Source organism: Salmo salar, chromosome 12 (assembly GCF_965601325.2).
Source record: "Salmo salar chromosome 12, fSalSal1, whole genome shotgun sequence".
Lineage (NCBI taxonomy): Eukaryota > Metazoa > Chordata > Actinopteri > Salmoniformes > Salmonidae > Salmo > Salmo salar.
In genome coordinates, this window is record NC_138302.1 from 65298141 (window position 1) to 65324998 (window position 26858).

Below are 26858 nucleotides of genomic sequence, written 5' to 3' on the forward strand. Positions count from 1 at the left end.
CTACCTAAAGTTAGTTGGCTACTTATACATCAAACTTGCCAGTATATTAACTATAGGCTATCTAACTAACTACCCAATGTTTATTGACTTGATTATTCCTGTCATTCTTAGGTTAGCTAAATGTTATAGTCGTTGTGCGTTCTCAATGGACATTCGGGTGCTTTCGTAAATAATTAATTTACGAGTAATCAACACTCGTTGAATATGGCCGGTGTCAGTTAAGTCGGCAAAAAAAGCGTAATTAAATAGTTCCCAGCAACACAGTTAGTCACTAACGCTCTGGATAACACGGAAACTGCCTAACCAGCTCTGCTAGGGCGAGTACAATGGTCAGATTTTTCACTCTCATTTGTGTCTGGAAGTAGCTAGCAAGCTAGCCAACGTTAGCTTGGGTGCTTGACTGCCGGTGAAAGGTCAGATCGCTCAAATCAACCATACTCCTTGGCCCGAGCGTCCAGTGTCTGCTCCAAGAGCGAAACGCTCAGAATTTACAAATGGACAATCTGACAACGCTCTGAATTTAAGAGCACACTCTGGCACTCCATATTGAATTTAAGAACACATCCAACAAAATGTCTAACTGTTAATTTGTTATGCTAACTAGCTTGCAAGAGGTTGCACAGCAACAGCATCAACTTCCGGTAGACCGGCGAAGAGCTAGTAAGCTCAACTGAAAGGATACTCTTCCATTTACAGTATACTAAAATGAACTAATTGTATGTAGTATATACTCAATAAGTATGTAGTATACAGTATGTTAGTATGGGTATTCGAACACAGCTAAGGTTTTTACTGGATCAAAATGGGGCTCCGGTGGTGGGAGGCGTGAACATGGGCATGGCCATGGTGTGCGTTCAGAACATTTCAGGCCCTCCTGTTGGCCACAGTGACAAAATGTTGCCGTTTTAAAGCTAATTTCCTGCAATTCTACACATTTTGCCATGTGGCGGAGATTTGTTTTGCTGATTTAAAAGCAATTTTTTTGCAATTCTACATATTTTGCCATGAGGCTGAGAGAAAAATGTTCCGTTTTAAAGCACATTTCTTGCAATTCTACACATCTTGCCATGGCTTATGCTATCTGAGTGACTCAAACATTATAACAAAATCAATGAGGGCCCCATGCCATGACAAAAATACTCCTGAATGCATACCTTTTGGAATTTTTGAATCTCCCTGACTGTCTAGCTTTTGAGGTGATTGTTAGTTCTCAAAGCACTAACTAGCAGACTTTCAAATGACTAAATTTGATCTTGTTTAAAAAAAAAAAACGTTGTCTCTTATACATACTTTACCTCCAGTTATATTTAAGTTTACACCGAGAAAAATTTTCCAATTCAGAAAAATATTATTATTATTCTGCATTACCGCCACCAACTGGACTGGAGTGTGGATCTCAGTTCATTTTTCAATCACCCATGTGGGTATATGCTCCTAAAAACCAATGAGGAGATGGGAGAGGCAGGACTTGCAGCACGTCAAACGTCAAATAGAACCAAGTTCTATTTTAGCGCCTACCTACGCAGATGCTCATTGATGCGCGCAAGCAGTTTGGATGAAATGATTGTGTAAATTTATTTTGCAACGCTTCACACGCAAAGCGGGTCGTGGGGTCAGCATGTTAGGTGGCCTGTCCAATACTTTTCTAAGTAGAAATAACCAGGCAAGAGTTATACGTCTGAATGACTGATGAGAATGGATCAGGGTTTCAATCAAACTTTTTCTAAAAAAATATTAAGGACATTTAGAAGGCATCATTGGAGCACAATAGCATAATTATTAGCATAAATACACTTCATCCTCCCTATACTAAACTATAATGTACTTGTAAGAAATCCGCCCCTTTTGAAAACTCATTGGTTTTTCACTATACTATTCTATACACAGGCCTGGATTTCCTACAGTATTCAGAATGTATAGATGTCATAAGTGCAGTACAACTGCAGGTGAAACAGGAATGAGTTGTGTTCACCTTGTGACGTCTGCAGGTGTCCAACAACACGAGTGACCGCAAACATGCCGACACGGTCTTGGAGAGCTATGTGACCGAGACGGTCATGAGCATTGTGACCACCTTCTTCAGCTCACCCTTCTCCGACCAGAGCACCAGCCTGCAGGTAACCAAGGGCAACCCACCCCCCTACCCAGAAAAGAGAGGGACGTTCTGTCAGAGGAACCAAGGTCTTTCAGAGAAAGCCAGTACAACCTTCCTTCCTCTGTTTTCACAATCTCATTTGCCATTTATGTTATCTTTCTATCTTGGAACATGAAGTTTGTCATAATCCCGTAGAGCTAGCCTTAGAGAGCTGTATGCTACTCCTGTCACAGTCTATAATGATTGTTATAATGGCGTCACTGAGTAATGTTTTCCTGTTGTACATGGGAGCCACAACCATGGTAGACAGCATTTAGTAATTGTTTATCAATCCCCCATCCCCAAGATCTTTATGTTCAATGTCCATTCATCTAGTTCTTGGTAAAATGCTCTTCAATTCCTAGAATAAAAGGAATACCACCTTCCAGACCTTTATTATGGACATCTGCACCAATGTGGAGACTATAAGAGAGGAGAGAAACCAGGTTATCAAGTGGCTTGTCCTGAAAATCATCACTGACAATTGTTTTATTCTTTGACTGCTTTTATCCTCTGCTGCAGGCCTCACTTTTGGGGAAACTGACAGAGGTACTTTATATACATTTTTTGAAATGGGGACCACACATGACTAGGTGCTAATGCAGTGATATTCAAACTTTTTCAGCTGGGACCCCATTTTTTTTTTCACCAGAATTTCTGGGCACCCCATTTTTTTGGGGCCAAAAACTTCTGCCGACCAAACAACATCCTAAATCTAATGATACACCCTTTAAAATCGGTACATTTAGCCCCCATTCTGTCTTTGTAATTGTATTTTTAAATCATCTCTGTATATCTAATAAATCACTGTGTGTGTTTATTTAATGAAAATAAATAAATACAAATATTTGTAATAATGTATTTCCCTGAGCCTCCTTTGGTCTGTGGAATGCTCACAGTGATCGTGTTGGCGTTAGGAACACATTTGAATATATTTACATACACAGCCCTGATTGGCTAATAGGATGGTCTAGAGCCCGCCCCTTACCCAGAGGAACAGTCATTGGTCTATTATAATCAGATCACATTGTGACAAATCACATGATGATCACATCCCAACTGAACTGGCTGAAATTCCAGGATTTTTTTTCAATCAGCTTTTACACAAAAAGGGCATTATCATATTTTTCACAATTTCAGAGTATTATTTCAACCTCATAGTGTGGAAATATAATTTAAGAAAACAGGAAAATCTAGTTTTAAACTGCACTGCCACTTTAACAAATAACCTTCAATTCATTACATTCATAATTTTTTTATTTCAAAATGAAAATAAACCAATAAATACATTTACTCAATAAAATTGAATTTGTAATTATATTTAAGAAAAACAAATCTGTGTATAGTCTCATACAATAATCTGTACTCTTAAGTATTCTATTCTGTGATGTGCACGCAGAGGAACTTGAAGCTTCTGACCTTCTCCATTGCAGCCCTGTCAATTTCAATAGGGGCGTGCTCCCCTTCCTGTTTCCTGTAGTTCACGAGCAGCTCCTTGGTTTTTCTGGCACCACCCTGCTAGGGCTTTAACCTCCTCCCAGTAGGCTGTTTTGTCACCGTCGGCGATCAGGCCCACCACCATCGTGTTGTGGCTACTCAGTCGTGGATGTACAGGGAGTACAGGAGGTGGCTGAGCACACAACCCTGAGGGGCCCCTGTGTTGAGAGTCATCGTGGCGTAGGCTTTGTTGCCTACCCTCACCACCAGTCCAGTTGCAGAGGGAGGTGTTCATAGCCAGGGCCTTGAGCTTAGTAACGAGCTTGGAAGGGACTATGGTGTTGAAAGCTGAGCTGTAGTCTCACATCGGTATTCCTCTTGTCTAGCTGGGATAGGGCACTGTGCAGAGAAATGGAGACTGCGTCATCTGTGGATCTGTTGGGTCGGTATGAAAATGTTAATGAGCCAGGGTGTCGGGTACGGTGGAGTTGATGTGGTCCTTGACCAGCCTCTCATAGCACTTAATTACAGAAGTGAGAGCTACAGCGATGATCATTAAGGCAGGTTACCTTTGTTTGCTTGGGTACAGGGACAGTGGTGGACAACTTGAAACATGGAGATCAGACTGGGACAGGGAGAGGTTGAATATATCTGTAAACACTCCAGCCAGCTGGTATGCACATGCTCTTGAGGACGCGGCCGGGGATACCATAGGGGTCTGCTGCCTTGTGAGTATTTACATGCTTGAAGGTCTTACTCACGTTTGCCACAGAGATCGAGCGCTCACAGTCCTCTTCAGTAGCAGGGGCTCTTGTAGGAGGATCGGTGTTGATTAGCTTGAAGCGAGTATAAAAAGTGTTTTGCTCGTCTTGGATAGAGGCATCGTGTTCTCCACGCAGCTGGTTTTCTTTTTAGAATCCCCAATGGTTTGAAGTTCTTGCCACATGCATCTTGCGTCGAGGCCATTTGAAGTGTGATTCCACTTTGTCCCTGTACTGTCTTTTTGTGTCTTTGATTGATTTCCAGATTGCGGCCACCATGTTGTTTCACAGGGCTAGGTGGAGGTATGATTTGTAATGGTGGAGCCTTAATAGTTAGTGTGAGTCGGAAGCATCCATGTCAAGTATGCAATAACATGGTTATATAAACCTTATAATATTATCTCGTTGATCAGTTTTTTATAACTCAATTATTCTACCTCTCACTCCCCTCTGCCCTCTTCCCTCCTCTCCCTCTCCTAACCCTCAGACCAGGCAGCCAGTGTTTGTACAGCAGTTACAGGCAGTGTTCAGAGTGTATCACTGTAACTGGTTGGTCCCAGTCCAGAAGGGCTCAGTGGAGAGCTGTATCAAGGTGCTGTCTGACGTGGGTAAGAAGTACAACACATTCATAACACTAACCCCCAACACTACTGTAGCTCCGATTTTACACCTCCAACAAAGACCCCTCAAAATAACCTGGCTTCTATGAACTACTCTACTGTATGTATAGATTTGACCAACTGTATAACACTTTATATATTGGGGTTGTCAAAGAAATCCAACTTGATGTTAGCCATTTGTTGGTCATTTGTTAGTCAAATTCCCTGATGAGGCAGTGCTATTATGATTGGGATGTACTCTGAAGATGAGTGTTGTATGACATCTTCCTTGGTTGTGTGTACAGTGCCAGTCAAAAGTTTGGACACACCTACTCATTCATTGTAGAATAATATTGAAGACATCAAAACTATGAAATGACACCAAAAAAAATCTAAATATATTTTATATTCTAAAGTAGCCACCATTTGCCTTGATGATAGCTTTGCATACTCTTGGCATTCTCTCAACAAGCTTCACCTGGAATGCTTTTCCAACAGTCTTGAAGGAGTTCCCACATATGCTGAGCACTTGTTGGCTGCTTTTCCTTCACTCTGCAGTCCAACTCATCCCAATTGTAAAGGGAAAGTGGGATACCTAGTCAGTTGTACAACTGAATGCCTTCAACTGAAATGTGCATTCCGCACTCTCTGAATCGCAGAGGTGCGGGGGTCTGCCTTAAATCCAAATCCACATCTTCAGTGCACCGAGGAACAGTAGGTTAACTGCCTTGCTCAGGGGCAGAATGACAGATTTGTTTTCCCTTGTCAGCTCGGGGATTCGATCCAGCAACCTTTTGGTTACTCGCCCAATGCTCTAACCACTGCTGCGAATTGGGTTGAGGTCGGTCATTGTGGAGGCCAGGTCATCTGACGCAGCACTCCCTCACTCTCCTTCTTGGACAAATAGCCCTTACACATCCTGGAGGTGTGTTGGGTCATTGTCCTGTTGAAAAACAAATTATTTTCCCACTAAGCGCAAACCAGATGGGATGGCATATCGCTGCAGAGTGCTGTGGTAGCCATGCTGGTTAAGTGTGCCTTGAATTCTAAATAAATCACAGACCGTGCCACCAGCAAAGCACCATCACACCTCCTCCTCCATGCTTCAAGGAGATCATCTGTTCACCTACTCTGCGTCTCACAAAGACAGAGGTTGGAACCAAAATTCTCAAATATAGACTCATCAGACCAAAGGACAGATTTCCACTGGTCTAATGTTCATTGCTCGTGTTTCTTGGCCTAAGCAAGTCTCTTATTATTGCTGTCCTTTAGTAGTGGTTTATTTACAGCAATTCGACCATGAACGCCTGATTCACGCAGTCTCCTCTGAGCATTTCAAATCAAATTGATTTATAAAGCCCTTCTTACATCAGCTGATATCTCAAAGTGCTGTACAGAAACCCAGCCTAAAACCCCAAACAGCAAGCAATGCAGGTGTAGAAGCACGGTGGCTAGGAAAAACTCCCTAGAAAGGCCAGAACCTAGGAAGAAACCTAGAAAGGAACCAGGCTATGAGGGGTGGCCAGTCCTCTTCTGGCTTCTGGCATTTGATGTTGATGTGTCTGTTACTTTAATTCTGTGAAGCATTTATTTGGGCTGCAATCTGAGGTGCAGTTAACTCTAATGAACGTATTCTCTGCAGCAGAGGTAACTCTCGGTCTTCCTTTCCTGTGGCGGTCCTCATGAGACCCCGTTTCATCATAGCGTTTGATGGGTTTTTGCGACTGCACTTGAAGAAACTTTCAAGGTTCTTGAAATGTTACGTATTAACTGACCTTCATGTCTTAAAGTAATGATGGACTGTCGTTTCCCTTAGCTTATTTGAGCTGTTCTTGCCATAATATATCTTTTACCAAATAGTGCTATCTTCTGTATACCTCCCCTATGTTGTCACAACACAACTGATACCTCCCCTATGTCAACCCAACACAAGGCACACCTGTTAATTGAAATGCATTCCAGGTGACTACCTCATGAAGCTGGTTGAGAGAATGCCAAGAGTGTGCAAAGCTGTCAAGGCAAAGGTTGGCTACTTTGAAGAATCTCAAATATAAAATATATTTTGATTTGTTTTCCACTTTTTTGGTTACTACATGGTTCCATATGTGTTATTTCATAGTTTTGATGTCCTCACTATTATTCTACAATGTAGAAAATAGTAAAAATAAAGAAAAACCCTTGAATGAGTAGGCGTGTTCAAACTTTTTACTGGTACTGAATGTGATAGCTAAAGGGCGAGCCATAGCCATCCCAGTGGATCTGGACAGCCAGGTGAACAACCTGTTTGTGAAGTCCAACAACATCGTTCAGAAGACAGCCATGTCCTGGAGAATGTCTGCCCGTAACGCTGCACGCAGAGACTCCGTACTGACCACCTCCCGAGACTACAGGAACATCATCGAGAGACTGCAGGTAGGTACACTGTTTGTGTGAGTCTGTCTGAGGGATGGGGCTAGGGAAATGTAATCCCTCCTAAATTCATAGATATTGCGCTACACATGCAAGGACTGACAGACCATGACATCCAAGCGATAGTTGTAACAATTTTGAAGCTATACATTGTTTACATTCTTGCTGTTTGTGAGCAATGGATTAATAAAACCTTATATTTTGGGTTATGATAAAGACAGACAGTTGTGTTAAACTCATGAGCCCTTTATAAGTTATATTCTTCAAGAATCAGTGCGTGAATAAAGAATTGAAATGACAGTTATCAACTTCACAAATCCCAGACCAGCTTTAATTTTTTGTGCCTGAGTATGTTAAAGGGGTAGTGCGAGATTTTGTCAATTAAGCCTTTCTCTACTTACCCAAAGTCAGATGGGCAGTTGTGAACTAGCACAATTGCTAGCTATGGCTCACAAAATGACCTTCAACTTCCTTCAAATTTCAGTCAAAGACACACAAAAGGTATGAGTTTCTGACTCTAGGTAAGTACAAAAAGGGCTTCATTGGCAAAATCTTGCACTATCCCTTTACCACACTGAGGCACAAAAAGTTAAAGCTACAGTCTGGGATTTGTGAAGTTGGTAACTGTCATTTCAATTCTTTATATTTACTCATTGATTCTTGAATAATATAACTCATAAATGCCTCATGAGCTTAGCACAACTGTCTTTATCATTAATTGCCAAAATCTCGCAATATCCCTTTAACTCGCTCCCTTTTTCTCTGCCCCTCTTTCTCTCCCCCCCTTCCCTCCCTGTCCCTTTGTCTCTGTAGGACATAGTGTCAGCTCTAGAAGACCGCCTGCGTCCGTTGGTCCAGGCTGAGCTGTCTGTCCTAGTGGATGTACTGCATCGGCCCGAGCTACTCTTCCCTGAGAACACTGACTCCCGCAGGAAGTGTGAGAGTGGCGGCTTCATCTGCAAGTATGTGTGTTCACAATCCCACCCCACACTAAACAACGTATACAGTGTATGGGATAGTATGTAGCAGAGGTGGGACCAAGTCATTGTTTTACAAGTCACAAGTAAGTCTCAAGTCTTAGCACTCAAGTCCCAAGTTAAGACAGGCAAGTCCGAGTCAAGACCGTCAAGTCTCAAGTCTTTAACTTTGAGTTTCGAGTTCTAAACGAGTCATAATGTGCTATTTTGTCACCTTTATTTAACCAGGTAGGCTAGTTGAGAACACGTTCTCATTTACAACTGTGACCTGGCCAAGATAAAGCAAAGCAGTTCGACACATACAACAATAGAGTTACACATGGAATAAACAAACATGCAGTCAATAATACAGTAGAAAAGGTTTGTATACAGTGTGTGCATATGAGGTAAGATAAGGGAGGTAAGGCAATAAATAGGCCATGGTGGCGAAGTAATTACAATATACCAATAAAACACTGGAGTGATAGATGTGCAGGAGATGAATGTGCTATCGCCCAACCTTGTTTTAGAAACGTCAGGCAGGATTTAGGCTACCAATTGCCTAGCCATTTGTAGCTCAATCTTGGGTGCAATGATCACGTTCCCATACTGACTGGCTCATTGATTTAACTTTACGCTAGCCAACATGATACACTATTAAAGTAATAAAATATATAGCTGTCGGCTATATTAGCCACAACTTATTGTTCTTTGTGCAGCTTCAAATGTTGAACAAAGTTGGAAATTGTTGCGCCTCCGTCTGTAATTTTCTTCCCGCAAGTTTTGCAAGTTGCAATCCGTTTTTTGTTGATACAGCATTGTCTTTATATCCGAAAATAATACTTTTGGGTATCATCTTTCCAAGGGCTCCATCTGGATTCACCCGCCGACGTTCCTCTGCACTGCCTTGCACAACTTTTTCTCAGCTGGCACAATTTTATTGGCTGCTGTCCGATTCAAACTGTAATCGTTAAATGAAGAGTTGATGCGCTGCACACTTTTTTTTAATAGCATCATTTTTAATATTTGGGCTTGGGGAGGGTATCAAGTCAGGTCGAGTCATAAGGCTCGGGTCCAAGTCAAGTCACGAGTCATTGGTGTTAAAGTCAAAGTCGAGTTGCAAGTCATCATATTTGTGACTCGAGTCTGACTCGAGTCCAAGTCATGTGACTCGAGTCCACACCTCTGGTATGTAGACAGATCATTATATGTATTTCACTTTGCCCAAAGTAATGACAGACACATTGCCCCTTCTTTATGAATGTATTGGTGGGAGGAAACATTCATCCACACCCTGAAGCTACATGGTGAAGAGCAGGAAGTCACTGAAGGTGGTACGAGTAAAGATATCATCATAAACCTGGTGGGCTGATTCGAGCTGCAGGTAGACCACATCTCCCTCCTCTTACTCTAGGACTGCTGCATTAGATTCATACTCATACTGGCCATTATTAATTTCACCTGTGACTACTATACTCTGGTTGTTCTTATACAAGTGTACACCTATTGGTTCTGTATCCTGACCACCACAGACAGTGTATCTGAAGTAGTAGACTCCTCTCACTGGCGCTGTGAAGAGACCTGGATCAGGATAAAAAACATATTCAGACACTCGTGCACATTATTTTGTCCTGAAATGGTTGAAATGTATGCCACGAACAGTATGTGGTAACTATAATTTGGTTGTAAGCCTGGCCAAGATCAGCATAGTGTCACTATGGAAGGGTCCTACAGCGTTAGTCAGAGCAGTAGAGAACACCACCTTTGGTCTGTCTGGGAATAGAACATGGTAGAGGAGGAAGTGAATTATGATTAAATAGATTTATTATTGAATCACCACGTCTTCTACTAAGATTTAGAGGAGCTACATTAACTGCATTCTCTCTCTCCATCTCCTCCACCTCTTTCTCACTGCTAGTCAGTCTGATTTGACAGCTCTGCTGCTTGCGCTGGAGATTGATAAAGAAATAAAAACATCTGATAGTGGCGATTGGTGCCATTTGGTACCATTTTCATGAGCATGGCCTTATTTCTATTACAGCATAGTGGATGACTGTCATTCATATTCCATTCACCCAGCTCAATGTAACATTGATAGCTTTAGGCTACCACATGATACTCAAGATTTCCCTAAACCCATCATGAGGTTGCTACAACCTAGCCTGTGAATGAAAGTTTACAACGTAGGTGCATGGGTCGAGAGAACTTTTTGTAATCAAGGTGACAAACCGTGACAGATTCAATACCGCCTTGCACACTCTTGCCTTCATCTAGCTGATCTAGGGTGTAATCGTTAGTCCATCAGTTGCAAACTAGAATTTCTATTTGACAAATTCAGGTATGTTGATCCCCGTTTTGTTACGTTCTGTTTTTCAACAGAATCGGCAGAATGATCACACCATCACTCCTGTGTTCCAATGGCATGTTGTGTTAGCTAATCCAAGTTTATAATTTTAAAAGGCTAATTGATCATTGGAAAACCCTTTTGCAATTATGTTAGCACAGCTGAAAACTGTTGTTCTGATTAAAGAAGCAATAAAACTGGCCTTCTTTAGACTCGTTGAGTATCTGGAGCGTCATTATTTGTGGGTTCGATTACAGGCTCAAAATGGCCAGAAACAAAGACCTTTCTTCTGAAACTCGTCAGTCTCTTCTTGTTCTGAGAAATGAAGGCTATTCCATGCGAGAAATTGCCAAGAAACTGAAGATCTCGTACAACGCTGTGTACTACTCCCTTCACAGAACAGCGCAAACTGGCTCTAACCAGAAAAGAAAGAGGAGTGGAACGCCCCGGGTTCACATCTGAGCAAGAGGACAAGTACATTAGTGTTTAGTTTGAGAAACAGATGCCTCACAAGTCCTCAACTGGCAGCTTCTTTAAATGGTACCCGCAAAACATCAGTCTCAACGTCAACAGTGAAGAGGCGACTCCGGATGCTGGACTTCTAGGTAGAGTTGCTAAGAAAAAGCCATATCTCAGACTGGCCAATAAAAAGAAAAGATTAAGATGGGCAAAAGAACACACACTGGATAGAGGAACTCTGCCTCGAAGGCCAGCATCCCAGAGTCGCCTCTTCACTAGACCCTGCCACATGCATCTCGTGTCTGAGCCGTTGAATTGTGACTCCACTTTGTCCCTGTACCAGCATTTTTCTTGTTTGATTGCCTTGCGGCGGGACTAACTACGCTGTTTATATTCAGCCATGTACACATGTACACAGCTGTGAAGATGACTGACGAGAATTCTTTTGAGAGGTCATTTGGCCAGCATTTGATTGTAAGGAATTCTAGATCGGGTGAGCAGAAGGACTTAAGTTCCTCTATGTTATGATTACACCATGAGTCGTTAATCATGAAGCATACAACCACGCCCTTCCTCTTCCCAGAGAGGTGTTTATCTCTTACTCTCTTAGGCTGATACAGAGAGACTCATCCATGCTTTTATTACAGTTAGGCTTAGCTACTGTAATGCTCTCCTGTAATGCTCTTTTAGTCTTTCAGTTTTAAATTGTTATTCCTTTTTTTTTAATCCTCATGTTTCTTGTGCAGTAAATATTTGTTTTTATTTTCATTTTTTGTATTAGTTTTTTTTCCTGTGAAGCACATTGTGTTGCATTCATGTCTGAAATGTGCTATATAAATAAAGCTTGATTTAATAACGGGATGAAATTTGGATACCCAAGCTATAGTCTTCTGTAGCTATGCGCAAATGACAGTATAGAGCCAAACCTACCAAGTTGATGATTTCTAGATTGTTTTAATTATATGCCCAGACTTTTCACTATTATTAGGGTAGGTTTATAGGACTACTGTTCAACCCCTATTGTATGTTATTCTCACCTTCCAATATTTCATGAATTGAATATTGTAACTTTCAGGATGAATCAAACCAATATATTTAATGCGTAAAAGCTTTCCAAACTTTTAATTTGTTATTCATAAATACTTTATGAGCCCTAAATAATATACAAGATCAGACTATTTTTGTATCTACCAATTGGTGCTTAAAATGAGACCAATATGTATGTATTTACATGGCTTTCTTTCATTGGTCCCTAATATTCTGAACCGTTCTCTCCATATATTCTAGTAAGTCTGTCAATGTACTGAAAACGCAATTGAATAAAAACTCCAGCAGAAAATCTGTTGGCCAGCAAGTGGGAGGATTTTCAGCGGTTAAATAATTTCTATTCAATGCGCACAAGGGAACCATGCCTGAAATGCTCGTTACGCACCTACATACAGTGCCTTCGGAAAGTATTCAGACCCCTTGACTTTTTCCACATTTTGTTACGTTACAGCCTTGTTCTAAAATGGATTACGTAAAACATAATCTACACACAATACCCCATATATGTCAAAGCGAAAACAAGTTTTTAGAAATGTTTGCACATTTATTAAATGTAAAAAACAGATACCTTATTTCCACAAGTATTCAGACCCTTTGCTATGAGACTTGAAATTGAGCTCAGGTGCATCCTCTTTCCATTGATCATCCTTTAGCTGTTTCTACAACTTGATTAGAGTCCACCTGTAGTAAATTCAACTGATTGGACATGATTTGGAAAGGCACACACATGTCTGTATATGGTCCCACGGTTGACAGTGCATGTCAAAGCAAACACTAAGCCATGAGGTCGAAGGAATTGTCCATAGAGCTTCGAGACAGGATTGTGTTGAGGCACAGATCTGGGGAAGGGTACCAAAACATTTATGCAGCATTGAAGGTCCCCAAGAACACATTGGCCAACATCATTCTTCAATGGAAGATGTTTAGAACCACCAAGACTCTTCCTAGAGCTGGCCGCTCGGCCAAACTGAGCAATCGGAGAGAAGGGTCTTGGTCAGGGAGGTGACCAAGAACCCGATGGTCACTCTGACAGAGCTCTAGAGTTCTGGTCTGTTGAAAGCAAGATTGAACTCTTTGGCCTGAGTGCCAACGTCACATCTGGAGGAAACCTGGTGGTGGCAGCTTCTTGCTGTGGGGATATTTTTCAGTGGCAGGGACTGGGAGACTAGTCAGGATCGAGGGAAAGATGAATGTAGCAAAGTACAGAGAGATCCTTGATGAAAACCTGCTCCAGAGTGCTCAGGACCTCAGACTGGGGCGAAGGTTCACCATCCAACAGGACAATGACCCTAAGCACACAGCCAAGACAATACAGGAGTGGCTTCGGGACAAGTCTCTAAATGTCCTTGAGTGGCCCAGCCAGAACCCAGACTTGAACCCCATCGCACATCTCTGGAGAGACCTGAAAATAGCTGTGCAGCAACGCTCCCCATCCAACCTGACAGAGCTTGAGGTTATCTGCAAAGAAGAATGGGAGAAGCTCCCCAAATACAGGTGTTCCAAGCTTGTAGCGTCATACTCAAGAAGACTTGAGGCTGTAATCGCTGCCAAAAGTGCTTCAACAAAGTACTGAGTAAATGGTCTGAATACTTATGTGAGTGATATTTAAGTTTTTGCTTTGTCATTATGGGGTTTAGTGTGTAGCTTGAGGGGGGAAAAAACAATTGAATCAATTTTAGAATAAGGCTGTAACAATTTGGAAAATGTCGAAGGGTCTGAATACTTTCCGAAGGCACTGTAAGTAAGGTAAGTCTGAATTCCAACTACTGAGAAGTGTGTAGGAAAGGCGTACATTTCCTAAGTCTGAATCGGGCCCAATATGGTTGCTGTGGTGGATAAAGTAAAAAGATTATGCCAAGTTTTCACATTACTGTTACCATGGAATTACATATAAGAACTAGTAATTATTAAATGAATAGGATCTTTGTGATTGTACCATCATTCTCCTTTCTGACCTCCTCCATCTGGTACTTGGTGATGTCAGCTCCACTTTCAGATCAACCACCTGGCTCTTGTAGATGGATAGTTCAGTCTGTGTTGCTTAGCTGCTCTCCCTGCTTCAACACGATGACCCCTAGGTTGTGCACAGTGTCTCTGAGGTCTTCCAGTTTAGTCCAGATGTCAGGTTGGGTGTTGGTCTGTGTGTCGGTCTCTCCCTGAACCCAGACACACAGCGGCAACACCAGTGGAACTACAGAGGACCTCATTCTGACAGTACCAACACCGTCTAGTGTACCTTCTAGTGTCAAATTGATTTCAGGTCATGAAACGTAGGACCAGCACTTTACATGTTGCGTTTTATATTTTTGTTCAGTATAGACGGGTGTGGCCAAGGCCTTCAAAAAGAGAACATTTGTGGATAAGATTATTGGTCTTGGGAAACGTGAAGCTGTTGTTTATCTTAAGTTATGTGTCTGCGTGAATTTCTATTTCCACATGACAGACTTCATCTGAAAAGAAACAAAATGAAGTGTTTACTTGCAATGACTAATATGTGATTGTTTTCCAATAAAAAAAACGTAGTTGAATGCACCGACTAAGTCACTCTGGTTAAATGACTTAAATGATAATGTGTGTACAACATTCACCACCCCAACATACAGTGAGCCCCAAACCCACCCATCCAGTCAATCCTTGTGAACTCAACCCCACCATGACCCCATGGTTAGTGACCCCACGGTGACCTTTGACACTGTCTCTCCTCAGGCTGATCAAACACACCAAGCAGCTTCTGGAGGAGAATGAAGAGAGGCTGTGTATCAAGGTCCTGCAGACCCTCCGAGAGATGATGACCAAAGACAGAGGATATGGAGAGAAGGTAGGACACGAGTCACAACACAACACGCCTTACCTTACCTCCATCAGCAGCCCCGAACCTCGAATACCACTGCTTCTCTCCATCACAGTATAGTGGTGTCGATGACCAACCCTATCTAGTTTCTACCCTTCTCTTTTTAGGATCGCTCACATTGTACGACTCATCAACCAGTGTGAGTGTGTTCTTTTTATTCTGATGTGATACAGAATGATATGGATCTACATGATGAGTACACAGACACACACACACACACACACACTGAGCTGGTCCAGGCTAGACTGACCTCATGAATACTTGGCTGGACACTAACTCACCAGCACGGTCTAATGAAAGCATTTATCTCTGAGGTCAAGCAGGGAGATATAACCCCCGATCTTCCTAGAAAGGGAATTGGCTCAGAATGGATGGATCTCGCCTTTACTATTATACCAATTCTTTCCGTTGTGTCAAACACCCTTTACTAATGAACGTATTTTCTAAAGTATTAAATGTGTACTAAGATACACATCACATGAGTGCTTTAAAGAAGCTCTTTATGTACCGTCCGACTAAAGTTTGTGTATGCTTCCTAATGTTGTGGTGTGCCCTGGTCACAACTGATACAGCAGCAGCCTGTATCCTCCCTATGCTAACCAATAGCTGACAGTACCTCCGTCATTATGTAAGAGCAGTCATAGCTTTTAGGAGGTATAGTTGATTCGGGGCGGCAGGTAGCCTAGTGGTTAGAGAGGTGGCCCGGTAACCGAAAGGTTGCTAGATTGAATCCCCGAGCTGACAAGGTAAAAAATAAATCTGTCTTCTGCCCCTGAACAGGCTGTTATTAACCCGCTGTTCCTAGGCCGTCATTGTAAATAAGAATTTGTTCTTAACTGACTTGCCTAGTTAAATAAAATAAAAAATTGTACAGCCTTCAAAAGAGATCATTTGGTTAAGATTATTGGTCGTGAGAAGTGTGAACCTGCGGTTTATCATGTGTCTGCGTGAATTTCTATTTTCAACTGACGGACTTCACCTGAATAGAAAAGTCCAATAAAAAGTTAATGAGAACAAGGGTCTACTTGCTAAGACTGTGACATTTCTTTTTTTTTTTTCCATCTAATGATGTGGTGTGCCCTGCTCACACTGACACAGCAGCCTGCATCCTCTCTATGCTAATCCATGGCTAACCCTCCACCCCTCTCTTCTCTTTCAGCTCAGGGCCTTTGATGATGAGATGGATATGCCTGAGGTTGTCCCTCTTTTTCTTCTACTTCTCTCTCCCTCTTTCAGTTGTTCTGTGAATGTGCCTTGTCCTCTTAAATGTAGGTCTGTGATTGTAGTTGTGGATGTATGTGGTGGTGAAATGTGTCTGTAGGTAGTACGCCTGGGGTTGTAGTGGTAGTTTTGGGTTGCTTTCTCTGTCACCCTCTCTCCCGCTCATCCACCCGCTCTCCTCACCCTCCCAATCAGTAAGTAAAGGTGTGGGTGGGTGGGTGTGTGCGCGTGCCCATACGTGCATGTGTGTGCGCTTTACCCAGTAGTGTTGTGCTGTTCCAGGGTGAGTCCCATGCTGGTAGGGCAGGCTGCCAGTATGTGTGTCCCAATCGGTCTCTCTAAGGGCTGTGGAAAGTGTGCACTAGTTCCATTTAGGAACATCCCTCCCTATTTCACTAGAAGGATGAATGGAGCTTTCAGGAAGAGCTTTAGTCAATGATATTGCAGCACCATGCCGTCATGGACAGGACCAGGAGTTCTTTCTGTTCTGGCCCTAGTCATGGACCACTAAGAGGAGAGTGTGAGTTTGATAGAATATTCTGACACTTTCTGTTTGACCTAAATGCATTTGTGACCGGAAATGTTGGCTTCTCATGTGTGTGCCACTTATTTATCTTCTCTTCCTCTCTCTCTTTCCCTATGCATTCTTCCTTTCTCTCCATTCTCTACTTTCTATGTGCAGTCTGAGCTCATGGCTGTTTTAGGGTGTTTCCCCTGCCTTTCCCCAGGGTGTCAGTAGGAGGCACTGTAACAGTGTATCTAGGGCTAGGAAGGTGTGTGTGTGTGTGTGTGTGTGGCTGCGTCCTAGTTTTCCCTGCCTGTGAGCTGCACGATCCCTGGGCCGCTGCCAGCTCTGGGGCGGTGGTTACATAAGAACCGGGTCGGCTTTTTTTCCTTTTTCCTGGAACCCAGCCTGCCTCTCTCTCTCCTTGCTTCTCTCCTTGCTTCTCTCCCTCTCTCTCTCCTTGCTTCTCTCCTTGCTTCTCTCCCTCTCTCTCTCCTTGCTTCTCTCCTTGCTTCTCTCCCTCTCTCTCTCTCCTGCCCTCCACTGATGTGTGACCTTCAGAGGTAATTGCCAATAAAAGTGTGGAGGAGCAGTATACCAAAAGACACTGGCTGTGCCTTTGCAGGAGGGGGCCAAGAGGGGATATGGGGGGGGGGGGCTATATGGGGTACAGGGTTGAGGGGGGGGGTATATATCTGTCTACAGCCCTCCCTATCCACACCGGTTTGATGCCCCTCCCTCCTCACCGCTAGCTCTGATGTAATAACGGCAGTATGAGGAAAACAAGCCAGCCAACCTCGCCCACCTTCCCTTCTCTCGCTAATACCTCTCCCTCTTTCTCCCTGTTTCCTTCTCTCTTTCCTTCCTTTTTTCCCCTCTATTTATCTTGTGTGTCTCTCTCTCTCTCTCTCACGTTTTCTCAGTATCTCTCTCCTTTCTCTCACACTCGGTACAGTCCTGCAGACACTTACACTGTGTGTGTAGTCTAAGTGGAGTTGGCAGAGGTTGTTTCCGTGGTGTGTTAGTGTTGGAAGAGACTCCCCACACAGCACAGTGCAGACACACACTCCTCTCTGTGATTAAGCAAGAGGAATATATGTGGGTTAAAATGTAGCTTGTCCATAATGCACATGAACATATATGTGTGAGCTGCTCTAGAATATCTATGTTATGTATTCTTAATTCTGTTAGGACCGGGAACTCACAGGGCGTCCATGTCTGTTCTAACCGAGCACTAACTAACTCAATTCAACACATCATGGGCTTGATGATAAGTTGATTAGGTGAAGCTGAATCATGTGTGTTGGTGTTGGGCCAGAACAAAAATGTGCTCATTCTGGTTCGCCACTAAATAAGCGTGTATTTTTGGTTCTGATGGGGTGCGACAGTTGAACTAATAGAGGCATCTATAAGTGATATTCTTCTAGAATCAATGGGTATCAAATGGATAAATAATACAAATGGATGTAATAAATAATAAAAATGGATGTAGCAATCTCAGATTTCCCCTTTAACACCTGGGCCCATGATTTAAAGAGGAAGGAGGCAAATCAGTGAGAGGGACCTGGGCTCTGGTCAGGAGGGTGTAACGTCACAAAGCCGTCAGATATAAATGTTTTCGAGCAGTTCTGATACTCTGTCATGTAGAATATGGAATTGTGTCAGCTCTATACATTACATATCTGCAACATTCTGAACTGTTATTTTAGCTGAATAGGTCCTTTATAGATGACTGACTATGTACAAAAGTAGTTCCGGTCAATTGTTGACACTCACCGGACACTTGGTTGGTATTGGCCTTGGCTCAAGAGCTTGGGTGGACGAGATGGATTTAATTTTACAAGTCTGAGAAAAGCAGATTAGTTGCAGCGAAAATGACAGAGAGCAACAGACATTTTATTAGGTTTCCTCAATGTCTTTATTGTGTTTGGAGAACTTTGGACAGTGGGCAGCCAAGCGGCAAACCCCAAGATCCATTTCAGTCAGCAACGGGTCTGAACATGACTGTCTCCCTCCGCCTGCTAAAACACAAACACATGGACATGCACAGCACACACACCAAAAAAAACAGCTAAAAGGGGAATGTTTTTGCATGTGTTTTCTCTTAACGTGGAATCTGGAGATGTGACAGACACCAGGGGCTTGCCGCGGGGAGATTCCAGCTCGGTGGAACGATTGTTGGGGAGGATGTGGTGAGCATGAGGGGTTGTTGTGCGGTCGCTGTGGTCGGACCATGGGCGTTGGGGAGAGAGAGCGCAGATCTGCTCTGATCAGCAGGCTGTGTGACGGTGGCTGTCTGGCTTTGATGTGGTCATACGTTTTGAAGGAAACAGTATGGTTATGTAAACTTAACTTGCTAAGTTAGATTGAAATCTTCTTAAGTCTTTAAGTGATGTGTAAAAGGTAACATAATCACAAAGTTTTAAGGTGACACAAACATGCTTGTCTCTCTATACAGACACATACCAGATATTCTCAGGCTTATCTACCATATATTGGATATACAGTAGGAAAACAGTATACTATTCCAACCCTACACACACACACACACACACACACACACACACACACACACACACACACACACACACCACACAACCTACACACACAACCTCTCTAATGTAGCCAATTATAGGCCTGCCCTCAGCCGCTCTTTATTCCCTCCTTCCCTGTCTGACCTTGTTTCAGGGGGCCATGGTTGTGCTGGCAGAGCCCTGTGTTGTGATTTGTTGTGTTATTCTCTCTCTCTCTCTTGTTATGGTGACAGATGGGTTTTCTAAGCTCCTGTGTGTCACTGAGCTCCATTATGTAACTCCCTCTCTCTCTCTCCCCTCCACCCCTCCCCCATCCACACCTCCGCTCCCCTTCTAGTGTTTCTGCATCTTATGTAATTAACATGATTGCATGGGAGCGTGATCGGACTCCAAACAGTTGCTAGCTAACAAGTATCCTGTACTTCCCACTGTGGCCGCACCTCTCCAAAAGGCCAAGGATCCACATGAAAGAGAAGAGAACCATGGATTACTTTTATTTGTGCTGTCATTTGTACAGTAGTATTGTACTTTGCTGAGAGTAATGTTGGTCTGCAATTCGTTATATGCAGTGGTTCCAGAGAGTGAACTGTTGATTCTCTCCCCCACCCCCCCTTTACTTCCTGATTGATAGTCATCATCACCGCTGCTGACCCCTCTCTTTGCTTTGACCCCCTCCATAACCTTCACACCACCCCGCTCTAACCAGTCAATGGCATGGCACAACCCTATAGCTGCCCTTTGCAAGTCAATCATTTATAATATTATTAATAATCTGTTATTAACCCTGTGCCTGTGTATGTTGGCCGTACCAACCCTGCATGAGGAATAACCCTGTGTTTGTTTCTGTTGGCCCGCTGTGCTGTGCTAACCCACCTTACTGCACCAGCAGCTGGATCTCAACCAGCCACAGAAAATACTGGATGACCAGAGGAGGGTAGGTACTAATCCTGACTGTAACATGAACACAACCTTAAACCCTTAACCCCAATTTAACCTTAATAAACTACTGGAGGATCCTAACATGAACATAACATCAGAAAAGGGTAGGTACAACTGGCCAGGAACATAACATGACCAAGATAAACCCCTAGCCCTGAACGTAACTCTAACCTAACAGAAGCTCACACATTCTACGATCAAGACCGACCGTAGAGATTGCTATGCTTTCCCCCTGGCCTGAACCCTTAACCCGTCACTGAACTCAACAGATTACCAACTCCACTGCAGCCCTTACCCTACAGTTGTGGTTAGCTGACTTGGCGTCCCCCATATAATTGGCTTAGTGTGTTTGTGTGTGTGGAAAGGATAAGCACAAGTGAAGCCTGTATTTCAGTGGCATTGTCTTAGCAGTTTCTCTCTAACACGAACTGGGTACTGCAATCGAACACAGATGGACCAACTCACACAACATATGCTACCTTCCCACCTCCGCACACTTGTTGTCTCGAAGGAAATAGGGAGTGGAAGACAAAGATGTGGAGCGTGATTGGATGTTTGGCTCTCGATGTGTGATTGTGTAGTTTGTTTCACACAATGCCCAAACAATGTCCATTTATCTGCCCCCTGCCGATGACAGATAAGGCTCTGTTCTCCGTACTGCGTGGGTTAGCCCATCTCTGTTAGCTGGAGCATTACCATGGTAGCAGGCTTTATGTAATGTCGCTGTCATTCTCAAATGCACACCCACGGCTGACTTAACACGCACACACTCTGCCACCTCTCACTCTTTTCCCTCAGTTCCCCTCATGGGAGGTCTGTCAGGTAACGTGTGCGCTGCAGTTGCCGTGGCAATGGCAGAGTCGTGCAGACTCCCATTGGTGGCTGGATGAGTCATCATTGCTACGTCTTGGGAGGGCAAGCCTGTCTGAAAACAGCTAGGTCCCGAACTCCCAAAGCAGGACGCAGGCTCACTTTTACCAGAGATAGAGATATAACAAGCTCATGACTTATTTTTACCTGTGTTATTGAGTGTTTATTCAAAATGTGACTGAGAATGTTGGGAGAGTAATAACAATATGGACATTTAGCAGATGCTTTATCTACAGCGACGTAGGTAGCCCATGCTGATATCAAACCCAGAACCCTATTCAAACCAAAACAAGCGAGCCATCTGAACTCTAATCTTCATCCTTGCAGGACTATGTGGGTAACTTAGAGCAGTACAGTTCATGCACACAATGTTTATTTGGTTTGGCTTGGCCTGAACCTTCACTCTTCAAACCACTTTAATCAATTCAACTGGGCCTCATTGGCATGATGATGCGTATATGGTGCTCATAATGTACACTGTATAATAAACTCCCTCTCAAGTCTCCTTCTCTCTTACATCATCACACTAATACACCTCCATTTTCTTCTCTCTGTAGGGTGAGGCGTTGAGGCAGATTCTGGTGAACCGTTACTATGGCAACTTCCATAGGAGTGGTGGGCGGAGGGACAGCCTGACTGCCTTCAGCAACGGAACCCTGGTTCCAGTAGGGCCCAGCAAGAGCCAATCAGGTGAGAGCATCTATCTCCGAGCATCTCCCCTATATATAGTATCTAGTATATAGTATCTCTATCTGTCATCTCCTCTGTCTGTCCTATTCGCTCTGTCATCTTATTTGTCTCTCTGTTTGTCATCTTGTCTGTCTCTCTGTCTATCCTCTTCTCTGTCTCTCTGTCCTCTTCTTTGTCTCTCTGTCTGTCTTTCTCTTGGTCTCCCCATCATCTTCTCTGTCTGTCCTCTTCTCCGTCTGTCCTCTTCTGTCTCTCGGTCTCTCTGTCCATTGTTTTGGACGAAAAGGTTAACTCTCAGGTCATTTTTATCCCATGTTGCATAAATCACCCCACAATCATATGAGCTTGTTTTGTACATTTTTATGTAACTTGTCACAAACTGTAGTATGAGTAATTTGCCAGATACAAATTAACAAAATGACCCTAAAATGTAAAACAAAGCAAGAGTTTCTAGTGCACACAGAAACCAAGCATGACAATGTTGCATATTTTTCTGACCTAATTCTGAACTCTGGACCTCTGCCCCTTCCAAAGAAAATGATCTTTATTTATCACGCAGATAGCATCACTTTGAGCGGTGGAAGTCTGTGCATGGTAGATAGGGACATTTATATTGTTCTGCTAAAGAAGTGTATGCATGTCAAGGTTTCTCAAACAGACCTGCTCATTATCTCTCTGTTATATAACCGGTAGGTAGGTCGGTAGGTCGGTAGGTAGGTAGGTTAGGTAGGAAGGTAGGAAGGTAGGTAGGTAGGTAGGTAGGTAGGTAGGTAGGTAGGTAGGTAGGTAGGTAGGTAGGTAGGTAGGTAGGTAGGTAGGTAGGTAGGTAGGTAGGTAGGTAGGTAGGTAGGTAGGTCTGTCTGTCTGTCTGTCTGTCTGTCTGTCTGTCTGTCTGTCTGTCTGTCTGTCTGTCTGTCTGTCTGTCTGTCTGTCTGTCTGTCTGTCTGTCTGTCTGTCTGTCTGTCTGTCTGTCTGTCTGTCTGTCTGTCTGTCTGTCTGTCTGTCTGTCTGTCTGTCTGTCTGTCTGTCTGTCTGTCTGTCTGTCTGTCTGTCTGTCTGTCTGTCTGTCTGTCTGTCTGTCTGTCTGTCTGTCTGTCTGTCTGTCTGTCTGTCTGTCTGTCTGTCTGTCTGTCTGTCTGTCTGTCTGTCTGTCTGTCTGTCTGTCTGTCTGTCTGTCTGTCTGTCTGTCTGTCTGTCTGTCTGTCTGTCTGTCTGTCTGTCTGTCTGTCTGTCTGTCTGTCTGTCTGTCTGTCTGTCTGTCTGTCTGTCTGTCTGTCTGTCTGTCTGTCTGTCTGTCTGTCTGTCTGTCTGTCTGTCTGTCTGTCTGTCTGTCTGTCTGTCTGTCTGTCTGTCTGTCTGTCTGTCTGTCTGTCTGTCTGTCTGTCTGTCTGTCTGTCTGTCTGTCTGTCTGTCTGTCTGTCTGTCTGTCTGTCTGTCTGTCTGTCTGTCTGTCTGTCTGTCTGTCTGTCTGTCTGTCTGTCTGTCTGTCTGTCTGTCTGTCTGTCTGTCTGTCTGTCTGTCTGTCTGTCTGTCTGTCTGTCTGTCTGTCTGTCTGTCTGTCTGTCTGTCTGTCTGTCTGTCTGTCTGTCTGTCTGTCTGTCTGTCTCATAACACTGTTATTTCCTCATGATGAGCAGGTCACTGTGTGATTGATCTGACCACACTATTTCAAGTCAAAATATTGAGACAATTTATCTCCTCACACAGCTTTTCTCATAGAGCTCAGTTGAGAACTACTCTGGCTTTTTGGGGAATGAGGCCTGTTGAATAAACCATGATAATAGTGTAGCTTATTTCTATGTAGTATTAAGAACATGTATGAGTCAGTCACCAGGATGCAGAAGAAGTGTATCACACTTAACATGGTGGCAGCTGTACACGCATATGGAATGATGTCATATTACCCAGTTATAGCATTTTTAAGTGCCTATGTTCATGTCAATCAATGTAATATGTAAGTACTGTTACACCACTATGCCTCTTATGGGAATGAGTAATAAGACTAGTTCTTGGGTCCCTCCCTCCAAGCCTTATTACTGTGTGTGTTTGCGTGTGTGTGTGCAGTGTGTTTGCGTGTGTGTGTGCAGTGTGTTTGCGTGTGTGTGTGCAGTGTGTTTGCGTGTGTGTGTGTTTGCGTGTGTGAGTGCAGTGTGTTTGCGTGTGAGTGCAGTGTGTTTGCGTGTGAGTGCAGTGTGTTTGCGTGTGAGTGCAGTGTGTTTGCGTGTGTGTGAGTGCAGTGTGTTTGCGTGTGTGTGAGTGCAGTGTGTTTGCGTGTGTGTGAGTGCAGTGTGTTTGCGTGTGTGTGTTTGCAGTGTGTGTGTTTGCATGTGAGTGTGTTTGCGTGTGTGTGTTTGCATGTGAGTGTGTTTGCATGAGTGTGTTTGCATGAGTGTGTTTGCATGTGAGTGTGTTTGCATGTGAGTGTGTTTGCATGTGAGTGTGTTTGCATGTGTGTGTTTGCATGCGAGTGTGTTTGCATGTGTGTGTGAGTGCAGTTTGCATGCGTGTTTGCATGCGTGTGAGTGCAGTTTGCATGCGTGTGAGTGCAGTTTGCATGGGTGTGAGTGCAGTTTGCATGCGTGTGAGTGCAGCGGGTGTGTTTGCCTGCGGGTGTGTTTGCCTGCGCGTGAGTGCAGTGGGGGTGTGTGCCACTACTAAAGGCTGCCATGGGTGTTGTCATTGATACTGGTGTTAATCGCTCATAAGAAGCATAGTAGGCCCTCTTATACATTCAAATAAAAAGGTCATTATTTGAAATGTGGCTAAAACTTGAATTTGCTTTCCAATTATATATGCAATTACATTGTAAATTAGTATGTAACGGTTTCACAATGAAATACACATGTAGGCGACTGCCTGGATGAGCCCTCCCGCACCTCATATTTCGCCAGACATTCCATTGTGAATTAGTAATTTAGAGGTATCTATAGATGACTGTGGTAGTAAGATGTTAGATATAAGATTTGAAACCTCTCCTTATCCTTGTAGATCAGGGAAAACCACATTCATAATCCTGACCCTCCACCTCTGTCCCTCCCTTCAGGTCTAGGTGGTCCGGGAGCCCTGAGTCGAGGGGAGATGAGCCTGGCAGAGGTGCAGTGTCACCTGGACAAGGAGGGCGCCTCTGACCTGGTCATCGACCTCATCATGAACACCACCAGTGACCGTGTCTTCCAGGAGAGCATCCTATTGGCCATCGCCCTGCTGGAGGGTGGGAACACCACCATCCAAGTGAGTCATAGCCAGCTGCCAATCATAAGGATGTGGGTTTGTCAGTAATGACTGAAGCCTAATAAATACCTGAATGATAAATCAAACCAAACATTATTTAAAGTGCATTTCACTACCATAAACAACATACATCATTGGTCCCAACATCCAACACACTTCATAGATGAGGAAAAAGAGAAAAAGATAAGTCCATGGATTGAGACTATCCAGGTACTGGCCTGCTCTGACCCTGTACAAGGCAGCCATTTTGCATTAGTCCACACCCCTCCCTGCTGCCTTAGAAGGGGTGGCCGGTAGCCTCAAGGTTCGAGCGTTGGGCCAGTAACCAAAAGGTTGCTTATTTGAAAACCGGAACTGATAAGGTGAAGAATCTGTTGCTTTGCCCTTGAGTAACGCACTAATTGCTCTAGGGGCGCTGTGCAATGGTGACCCTGGCTGTGACCCCACTTCCTGCGGGTCGCTCAGGGGAGTTGGGATATGCAAGAAACACATTTCCATTACCCACTTGTGTGTAACAGGACAAACATAAACACCCCAAAAGTATTATTATTATAGAAGAGAATGACTCAGCATGCCCCACAACACTGCTCTACTTCTCCTGACAGAGCTGAGCACACAATAAAGACCGAGTTTACTGTCAACTTTAAACAGTCCCATGAGGCCAAGGGGAATGATTGAACTGAATCTGTGAGGCACATGACACCTGCTCCATAAAGCCCTCTGGATTGTTTACAAGGGAGAAATATGATACTTCTCTGCAAACATAGGAGACATTTAGTTACGTGTGTGTGCATATAATGTGTGCACAAGCCCGCTGCATTTATGTTTGCTATCAATCTGTCTGTCTGCTCCTCTCTGTCTGTGTGTCTGTGCTTGCGTAAGCAGGGGCAACTTGCGTAATCAGATTAGGAGGGAGGAAGCCACTCTAGCAGAGATAATGTCCTGACTTCCCACGGCTGCAGCCTGTCTGCCTGTATCCCTCTTTGCCTCCCTCCCTGCCTGTTAGCCTGGCTGCTGCAGAGAGAGCACAGAGTATCACGTGACCAGCGTTACATAAGGCCTGTGTGAATGAACAATGAGGAATGTCTCGGGCATAAAAACATTCCAGCCCTCCCTCTTTCTCTCTTTCCCTCCCTCTCTTTCTCTCTCGACCCAGACTGGGTCATGCTGGGCCTCTGGAAGTGGGGCAGTAGGGAGAGAGGGGGGGGGGGGGGGGGACTGGAAATAAACTGGAGCTCTTTATTACATAGTTAATTTGTTCTGAAACACTGAGTGGAAATTTAGAGGGGGAAATACTGAAGTATTAGCATTTAATGCTAAAAAGGGGAGACATTTTCTCTTAAGTACTTCATGACTTAACATACTGTAGCATTTCATGAATGTAAACCAGCTTGCTAGGCGAGGTAATTTGCTTTCTGACCCGGATACTTCTCCAGATGATCACCAACTGTCACCTCTACAAATAACCGCTTGACGTCTCTGCAGTTGTCCTCTGTGGTGTTTGGACTGTCTTGTCTCCCAGTAGATGATGAAACCTGAGGACACACTAGAATAGGTCTTTCTTAGAAACCTCCAGGTTCACTTTTCATACTGATGAGCTGGATAATAATTTTCTGAACCCTGGTCTTTGAACCCTGGTCTTTGAAGATATATTTATTTTAATTATGATGAAAAGTGGATTTGTCTCTCAAAGAATATTAAAACTATACAAATAGTAATGTACATTTTTTTTTAATTCATTTGCTGGAGTTCTGACCTCATATTATTTCTATGAAACACAAACTAACAGCAATGTGCATGTTTGTTGGTGTACTAGCACTCCTCGTTTTCAATGTATCTTTTTAAGAAGGGATCCACTCTGAGGTGTCTTA

At 43.6% G+C, this 26858-nt stretch overlaps 1 protein-coding gene across 2 annotated transcripts in view; it reads left to right on the plus strand.

Moving 5' to 3' along the window:
- Positions 1-26858, plus strand: part of LOC106565476 (inositol 1,4,5-trisphosphate-gated calcium channel ITPR1) — a 170467-nt gene that overhangs the window by 95295 nt on the left and 48314 nt on the right. The window contains exons 34-42 of one of the 2 annotated variants that reach the window (XM_014132696.3): positions 1989-2117; positions 4820-4940; positions 7159-7343; positions 8154-8302; positions 14853-14964; positions 16157-16192; positions 20147-20191; positions 21624-21756; positions 24800-24987. In XM_014132696.3, the coding sequence (XP_013988171.1) occupies positions 1989-2117; positions 4820-4940; positions 7159-7343; positions 8154-8302; positions 14853-14964; positions 16157-16192; positions 20147-20191; positions 21624-21756; positions 24800-24987 (1098 nt within the window). The remainder of the gene's footprint in view (positions 1-1988; positions 2118-4819; positions 4941-7158; positions 7344-8153; positions 8303-14852; positions 14965-16156; positions 16193-20146; positions 20192-21623; positions 21757-24799; positions 24988-26858) is intronic. The other variant, XM_014132698.3, reaches the window with a different exon arrangement.